Source organism: Anolis sagrei, chromosome 4 (genome assembly GCF_037176765.1).
Source record: "Anolis sagrei isolate rAnoSag1 chromosome 4, rAnoSag1.mat, whole genome shotgun sequence".
Classification (NCBI taxonomy): Eukaryota; Metazoa; Chordata; class Lepidosauria; order Squamata; family Dactyloidae; genus Anolis; species Anolis sagrei.
The window spans coordinates 172489208-172498366 of NC_090024.1; the positions used below are offsets into that span (position 1 = coordinate 172489208).

The following is a 9159-nucleotide window of genomic DNA, read 5'->3' on the forward strand; positions in this document are numbered from 1 at the left end:
TTTTCAGCCTTTCTCCAAAGATTATTTTCTTCCTATGATGTGGAAACATCTTAAAATAAACATTGTGTCCAAATATGGCTTTGGGCTCCAGAGTGGAAAGTATTTAAAGAAAAATATTCTCCTTTAATTTATCTCCTATTCCAAGGAAGATAAAATCTCAGATAATAGTTTCTAAATACGATCCTCTTTCCCCTCTGTGTATACTAAAGATTTCCACAGAAACAACCATTTCTGTTTGAGAGCACACATAGAAGGAAAAATGTCAGGAGGAAGCTACTCCAGCCTAGGCATAAATTAGACAGGCACAGAAGGGTCAAACCTATCTGACTCAGTAATAGACACTACAACTTCTACAGTGATAGTGGCCTTAAGTGAGCAAAACAAAAGTGTTTCCCAACAGGGCTGAGGATGGGATAGGTATGTGCATTAAGTGTACTAGTTTCATTGGCTCATTTGCCTTCTTTTTCTCATATCATGCTCAGGCTCTTCCCTGTCCACCTTCCCAACATCTTGAAATTGTTGAGAAAAGTGAAACACAGTAGTTGAGCAATTGATTGCCAAGGCTTACTTTATTTACTTACTTGCTTAGACGATCCCTCATTGTTCGAGTAGAATTGTCTTCCAGGATCAGTGTACTGGTGGTGGGTCCGTAGGTGACTGTGGAGCCCTATTCTTGATCTGCATCTTCTCCTGCAGTGAGGGCATTGGTTTCCAGGTTGAAGGTGGTCCCAGTCGGGGTTGGCTTGACGCACCTTCCTCTTGGCATGTTTCTCCCTTTCACCTTCCATTCGCGCCTCTTCAAATTCTACAGCACTGCTGGTCACAGCTGACCTCCAGCTGGAGCGCTCAAGGGCCAGGGCTTCCCATTTCTTGCTATCTATGCCAGAGTTTTTAAGGTTTGAGCCCATCTTTAAATCTCTTTTCCTGTCCTCCAACATTCTGTTTTCCGTTCTTGAGTTCGGAGTACTGCAACTGCTTTGGGAGATGGTGGTCAGGTATCCAGACAATGTGGCTGGTCCAGCAGAGTTGATGGCAGAGGACCATCGCTTCAGTGCTGGTGGTCTTTGCTTCTTCTTGCACGCTGACATTTGTCTGCTTGTCTACCCAAGAGATTTGCAGGATTTTCCGGAGGCAGCGCTGATGGAATCGTTCCAGGAGTTGCATGTGACACCTACCAAGGCAGAAGCTGAACAAGAGACAGCCACCTCACCAATGTAAAAGGTCTGTCAAAGAGTGTCATCATGTTATAAGTCCAATGCAAAGACTCTTCTCCTGCTGTCGTTGCAATTTGTGTTTCTTCCTTCTTTGCATGTTCCTCCTAAGCAGGCAATGGAAATGTCTCATTTCCAGCAACTCTAAGGAGTTACACAAGGTAGTCAAACTCCTTAGAGTTGCTGGAAATGAGGCATTTCCACTGCCTGCTTAGGAGGAGCATGCAAAGAAGGAAGAAACAAAAGTCTTGCCATCATTTGGACAAAGGAGTTTCTTTCACCTTCTCAAAACTGGGAAATGGAAGGAAGAAACTTAAATCTTGGTGTTTTCATATGAAGAGGCTTCCCAACTTTTTATGAGGATGGTAAACAACTGGAATCAGCTTTCTTCACTTTACAAGTCTGTAAAGCAGTGGTTTCCAACCTGTGGTCCGTGGACCACGTGTGGCCCCCAACAATAAAAATATGGCCTGTGGCCTCACCATTACTACACCATTGCCTCAAAACCATGTGGCAACTAGAACAACTAGTCTAACAAAACTCTCTTATAGTGCTGAGGCAACAAGGATGCCAGGAGGGGAGAGGCTGACTACCCACAAAAGATTACTACTACCACATCAGCTCTAGATTATTAAATATGTTTTTTTGTGGGCAAGCGGATGGTAACTACTGGATGGCATATGTTCTGTATCAGAAACCAGAGCTGATGTAGTCTAGCCAATACAATTTTCTGAATCAGCACCCCAAATAACCAAACCAAACCTAAAGTTGACCAAAAACCGATTAATAACCTTTTGTACTAATGTTGGAGAGTGGTCCCTGATCACAGTGGTCCCTGGTCAAAGTGGTCCCTGTTCAAAAAAAGGTTGGGAACCACTGCTGTAAAGAGAAGGACTGCTTTTCCTACCTCTGAAGAAGAATGACTGTCTAATGGTGATTTATTAGTGGTGAGTTGAATAACATCTCTAGCTTTTTCAGAATGCGCACCCACTCACACACACTTGGCCTCCCATGATTTCCTATGGAACTGGCTCCCCCATTTATGTCAGTCTCAAGTTACAATGCAACTCCAGGAAGGAATCCCAGATGTAAATCAAGACTTATCTGGCTCCTTCTACACTGCCACATAATCTGGATCAGAATGTGGATTAAAGAAATCCAGTTCCACTCTGCAGAGTTTCTCTCTCCCCCCCCCCCCCCCCCCGGCAATATATTCTCGATTTTACAGCATGTATTGACAGGACTTGAGTAATTAGCCTGACTGCTTTGTCTACATTTCAGTTAAAACTTATTTCCTATGCAAATTAGAATCAAAGAATCATAGAATCCTAGAGTTGGAAGAGACCTCGTCGACCATCCAATCCAACCCCCTACATAGAAGCAGGAAAATCACTTTCAAAGCACCCCCAACAGATGGCCATCCAGCTTCTGCTTAAAAGCCTCCAAAGAAGGAGCCTCCACCACACTCCAGGGCAGAGCGTTCCACTGCTGAACAGCTCTCACAGTCAGTAAGTTCTTCCTCATGTTCAGGTGGAATCTCCTTTCCTGTAGTTTGAAGCCATTGCTCCATTGTGTCCTAGTCTCCAGGCCACAAGAAAACAAGCTTGCTCCCTTCTCCCTATAACTTCCCCTCACATATTTATACATGGCTCTTATGTCTCCTCTCAGCCTTCTCTTCTTCTGACTAAACATGCCCAGCTCTTTAAGCCACTCCTCATGGGGCTTGTTCTCCAGACCCTTGATCATTTCAGTCACTCTTCTCTGGACACATTCCGGCTTGTCAACATCTCCCTTAAATTGTGGTGCCCAGAATTGGACACAGTATTCCAGGTGTGATCTGACCAAGGCAGAATAGAGGGGTAACATGACTTCCCTGCATCTAGACACTAGACTCCTATATATGCAGGCCAAAATCCCATTGGGATTTATTTAGGTTTTTCATTCTTTCCCTACTTCCACCTCCTTTTGTTTGTCTTACTAGTAATCTGTATAATCTGTCACCTGAAATTATGCCACTAAAATAAAATGCAATTTTAAATATATTTAAAACAGAATTTCATAGAGATGCTATGACATATAATAATGCCCCCAAATATCAAATATGGAAAGTATTCAAGTTTTTTGGGTGCATGTTTTTCAAAATTCTATATACTAAAAAAGAAGTCTAGACTGAATAAAATAAGACTGTTGAAACAACACTGCAGGGGCAAGGGTAATATAACATAACTCAAACTTTGCATAGATATACTACGCACTTGTGAAGATAAAAGACTCCTACTTTTAAAACTGCAATCTGCACTTTACTCTTCATAAAGAAAGGCTTTGTTATCAGGGTCTTGACAGAGTCAATGTTTGTTGGAGCAGTACATTGATAAATGAAAAATTTATGAGTGAAATATTTGCCAACTATGTTAAGCTCCATTAAGGAAACATTTCTGTGTGTTGGGCCACACTTTGGAGAGAAGGCCCGCTCTCCCCCACCTTCCTCGGTCCTTTATGTTTGCTAATTGCTACGTATATAACTGTCAGCTTGGGACTAGTAACAATGGCTGACCATTGAGACAACTTAAGAGATATAATTAACCTTCTTCGTGGGTGCAAATATATAGCCGCATGATAATGTGTTGGTCAATACTTACTGGTTGTGTAATCTCATTGACACATGCTTGCAGTCCAGTTTCACACGTATTATTTGCCAGGACAAAAAGTACATTCATCAGTGTCATGTAATCTTGTCACAGATGCCATTTTGCCTGTGTAAGAGGCGTGCGCATCCTGAAAATGAAATGGGAGTAACAGTTCTCTCTCAATATCATAGCGATTGCAGTGATGACAGTCCTGCATTAATCCCCACTTTTCCAGGCACTCTGCCCAGCTTCAATGGGCTCCTCCCTTGGATGCTAATTGCTGCCTCCTGAGGAGAAAATTGATGGGACAATATGCGAAAAACAGTGGCAACAGTACTTTCTATAATGTGCTAACATGGATGATGCATATATCCCCTGGGCTGCATGAGAGTCTATCAGTTAAGGTTGCCAGGCTGCAATCTCGAAAGGGCTCCACTGCTGATCATGGTTCTATAGAAGAGGGAATTTTGGCAAGTGTTGCTTGTCATGCAACCAAGTAGCAAGCAACACCTGCTGAAATTCCTGCTCCATGTTTGGAGTCCTCGGGGTTATGAAAAAAATCATGATTTTTCCCCTTTAAAATTAATAAAGTTTGACACCACTTTCGCTGCCATGGCTCAATGCTATGGAATCATAGGAGCTGTAGTTTTTCAAGCTCTTTAGCCTTCACTGTGCTGTGGGCCTCACCAAGTTATTAATCCTATATAATCCGTATTATCAAGACATGGCAGATAAAGTGGTGATGAACTGCATTAATTCTATGGGGTACATGCACCCTTCATCTCTTCAAGGAAAGGATGATGATGATGATGATGATGATGATGATACAATGATGATGATTGAAACAGATGTAATCAGCCTCGCTGGGTGTTCCGGATTTTAGAGGACAGCCCCCTCTATATAAATAAAAATGTAATGTTCGTTTGTGGGATTAACATAACTCAAAAACCACTGGATGAATTGACATGAAATTTGGACACTACATCCTTAAAAGACCAACAAGTTAAGATTACTCATAAACCCCTCCCAAAAAACAGCAGAAAGGACTTAAAAACCACAAAAAGCTCAATGATGATACAGTGCATGCATGAAAACAACAGCTCCCAGCATCCCCTAGACTAGGCCCTTCAGGGGAGGGGGATGCTCCAAATGCACTGCTTCCAAGCTGCAAGCTTGCTTCTCCTTTGATTTCTTTGAGAGCATCCCATACGTAAATATTTCCAATCCTCCAGATAGATAAGATATATAGATTAGATAGAGATAGATAGTAGGTAGATAGATCAATCAGGAGGACTACTGGGCGTTGCAGTCCAATAATAGGTAGAGAAAAAAGAAAGGAGAGAAAGAAAAGGGGAGGGGAAGGAAGGAAAGAGGTAAAGAAGGAAGGAAGGAAGGAAGGAAGGAAGGAAGGAAGGAAGGAAGGAAGGAAGGAAGGAAGGAAGGAAGGAGGGAGGGAGGGAGGGAGGGAGGGAGGGCGGGAGGGAGGAAGGAAGGAAGGAAGGAAGGAAGGAAGGAAGGAAGGAAGGAAGGAAGGAAGGCAGGCAGGCAGGCAGGCAGGCAGGCAGGCAGGCAGGCAGGCAGGCAGGAAGGACATGAAAGAAAGAAAGAAAGAAAGAAAGAAAGAAAGAAAGAAAGAAAGAAAGAAAGAAAGAAAGAAAGAAAGAGGGAAGTTTGGCCACAGCAACATGTGGCGGGTACAGCTAGTATTTACATAAAATGTCCCACGCCCCAGTCTGGGATGTGAATTCACCTTTAATTCTACCAGGTAACTGGGGCGGAGGGAGGCTCCCTTTTTGTGGGGCTTGAGAGGACGGGACTCTCCGTCCCACTGGGAAGAGCCTCAGATTACAAATTTAACTCCTTACATGCCCTTCAGAGCTGCTTCAGAATTCTTGGTTGCAGGCCATGAAGGCAATTAATGGTCAGAACTAGTCAATGGACCTGAACTTCACTTTGTCAAATTCTAGACCAGTGGTTCCCAACCTTTTTTTTTTTTACCAGGGACCACTTGACTAGGACCCACTTTGACCAGGGACAACTCTCCAACATTAGTACCAAAAGGGTTATGAATCAGTTTTTGGTCAACTTTAGACCAAAAACTGGGAGTGCTGATTCAGACTTACTTACTTAGGTGATCCCTCGTACTCCAAGGTTGATGGCCCTCCAAATGTAGTGTATTGCCGGTGGGTCCACAGGTGACTGTAGAGCCCTATTCTTGACCTGCATGTTCTTCCACATGAGGACATCAGTTTCCAGGTTAAAGGCGGTCCTAGTCAGAGTTGGTCTGACGTGCCTTCCTCTTGGCATGTTTCTCCCTTTCACCCTCCATTCCTGCCTCTTCAAATTCTGCAGCAATGCTGGTCACAGCACCCAAGAGCCAGGGCTTCCCAGTTCTTGGTGTCTATGCCACAGTTTTTAAGGTTAGCTTTAAGTCCATCTTTAAATCTCTTTTCCTGTCCACCAACATTCTGTTTTCTGTTCTTGTGTTGGGAGTATAGTAACTGCTTTGGGAGATGTTGATCGGTCATTCAGACAACGTGGCCAGTACAGCAGAGTTGATGGCGTAGGAACTTCACTTCAATGTTGGTAGTTTTTGCTTCTTCTGGCACGCTGACTATTTTTGGTCTACTCTAGATTTGGTTTGGTTATTTGGGGTGCTGATTCAAAAAATTGCAGCTCTAGTTTCTAATACGGAACATATGCCATCCAGTAGTCGCCATCTGCTCACCCACAGAAAACCATATTTAATAAGCCTTAACAATGGTGTAGCAACTGTGAGGCTGCGGACTATATTTTAGTTCTTGCGGACCACAGGAGGTCCATGGACAACAGTTTGGGAACCACTATTCTAGACTCTCAAACTCATCTAATGTACATATTATGCAAATTATTTAATTATGCATGTTCCAATTTGCATTTTATTTTATAGTGTTCCTGATTTTCACCACTGACAATGCCTGGCAAGCCTGGATGCAATGGATGGGTGTGTCCCTTCAGGCAGCCTGCTGCTCTTCCGCAGTTGTCCGACACTATCTTTATAAGAAACAGGCTGCCTACAAGCAGGCTCCAACTTCTGCTTCAGAATAAAAGGCTTATCTCAGTCTCAGAAACCAAAGTTCCCCCTAAGCAGGAGCTGGAGCTGATTTTCATTATATCCGCAGCAGGTTGGCTGAAGAAAGTCACTGACCTCGGTACACTCTTTCAAATGTGCAACTCTAAAGGAACAAGAACTAAATTGCCAGTTAGCTGAACTGCTACACATACATGGCGTTTAAACTGCAAATATAAACTCCTTGATATGGAGACACTCAGATTAATCGAGGAAGACCTCTTCTCATTTCCCCATGATGATAACCCGCATCTCCCCACAGCGCAGCTCCTCCTGTGTCAACAGAGCAATTTGCTCTCCAGATCTGTTCCTGTCCATCTATGACCTCCCCGCCAGGTGCTCTGACCAAAGGCACAGTGATTAATGTAATTTTAACCACGAGTAGCATTTCAGGACAAGAGCAGACCATGTAACTCTGGCCTCCTTTTCATCCGAGTGTTTGCATCCTGTCATGTTTCCTCCTTGTAAGTGCTTGTCCTGCTTGCTCTGGCCTATGTTCCTTGCCTGCGTCTGAGATTACCGGCTAGAAGTGATCTGTTCTGCTCCTTTATTGGCTGCCTCCCTTGTTAAGAAATAGTCCCTTTGCACTCTTTCCCTGCTTGGTCATTTGTCGGCTTTGCTTCCTGCCCTGGGGCATTTGACTTCTGTCAGTAGGATCTGGAAGCTGCTTTCTCCCCGTCCTTCAACACGCCGCATGCCCCTCTCATGTCCTCTTCTCGAAAGCCCCCTTCTCTGCTAATGAATACAGGCCTCATATTCTTAACCCCCAAAGGAGCTTTATCAACCTCTTCTCCCGCCGCTGAAATGCCACTGTAATATCGTCAGGCTAATCGACAGTAATTCACCTCACCACCCTGACTTAGGAGGCTAATAGCAGAAATGTCATTCTGCATTTAGAAGGGGCCTCCTATCCGAGAGACCTTCAAAGAGCTTTGCAAGCTATGAGTATGTACCAGCTAATGCAAGTGCTTATGCATGTCAAAATGTCTGGGCATATTAGGAAACGCGTGCCAGAATGGAATAAGATGGAGGTTTCGCAACATTTGAAAGAAGTTAGCATGGGTCAAGATGGCAAAAGGGGCAATGTTTTTGTCTGAAACTGGAATTAATTCACATCTGATGGCACTTTGGTTAATATTTACTGGATTCTCGTATCACAAGACAGCCAAACTGCACTATTAAAACAAGGTTACTCCACTTTAACTGTTATGGCTGCATCCTGTGGAATTCTGGGATTTGTAGTTTAGTGAGGCCAATGGACTTCCTGACTGAGGATCCTAAATGCCCTTTCCCAAACTGCAAATCCCAGAATTCCACAGGATGATGCCAAGACAGTTAAAATATATAAATTGCGTCTTGGTAGTGTAATATAATAAGGGTAGAAAGAAGTACTCTTTGCTACAATAGAATGGTCAGATGCAAAGTACTTTTTCACAGTACGTGTGAAAAAGATCTTGGAGTCCTCGTGGACAACAAGTTAAACATGAGCCAACAATGTGATGTGGCGGCAAAAAAAGCCAGTGGGATTTTGACCTGCATCAATAGGAGCATAGTGTCTAGATCTAAGGAAGTAATGCTACCCCTCTATTCTGCTTTGGTTAGACCACATCTGGAATATTGTGTCCAATTCTGGGCACCACAATTCAAGAGAGATATTGACAAGCTGGAATCTGTCCAGAGGAGGGCGACTAAAATGATCAAGGGTCTGGAGAACAAGCCCTATGAGGAGCGGCTTAGGGAACTGGGCATGTTTAGCCTGAAGAAGAGAAGGCTGAGAGGAGATATGATAGCCATGTATAAATATGTGAGAGGAAGCCACAGGGAGGAGGGAGCAAGCTTGTTTTCTGCTTCCTTGGAGACTAGGACGCGGAACAATGGCTTCAAACTACAAGAGAGGAGATTCCATCTGAACATTAGGAAGAACTTCCTGACTGTGAGAGCCGTTCAGCAGTGGAACTCTCTGCCCCGGAGTGTGGTGGAGGCTCCTTCTTTGGAAGCTTTTAAGCAGAGGCTGGATGGCCATTTGTCAGGGGTGATTTGAATGCAATATTCCTGCTTCTTGGCAGGGGGTTGGACTGGATGGCCCATGAGGTCTCTTCCAACTCTTTGATTCTATGATTCTATGATTCTATGAAAGGATAAGAGAGCAGATACCTGTAAAGTTAATAGTTGGGAAATATTAACAAGTGCTGCTTTTCACACTCATACAATT

At 43.7% G+C, this 9159-nt stretch overlaps 1 protein-coding gene across 1 annotated transcript in view; it reads left to right on the plus strand.

Annotated features, from left to right (window-relative positions):
- Positions 1-8685, plus strand: part of CDCP2 (CUB domain containing protein 2) — a 31195-nt gene extending 22510 nt beyond the window's left edge. The window contains exons 5-6 of the mRNA XM_067467876.1: positions 1110-1221; positions 6768-8685. Of these exons, the coding sequence (XP_067323977.1) occupies positions 1110-1190 (81 nt within the window). The 3' untranslated portion in view covers positions 1191-1221; positions 6768-8685. The remainder of the gene's footprint in view (positions 1-1109; positions 1222-6767) is intronic.
- Positions 8686-9159: the final 474 nt, after the last annotated feature.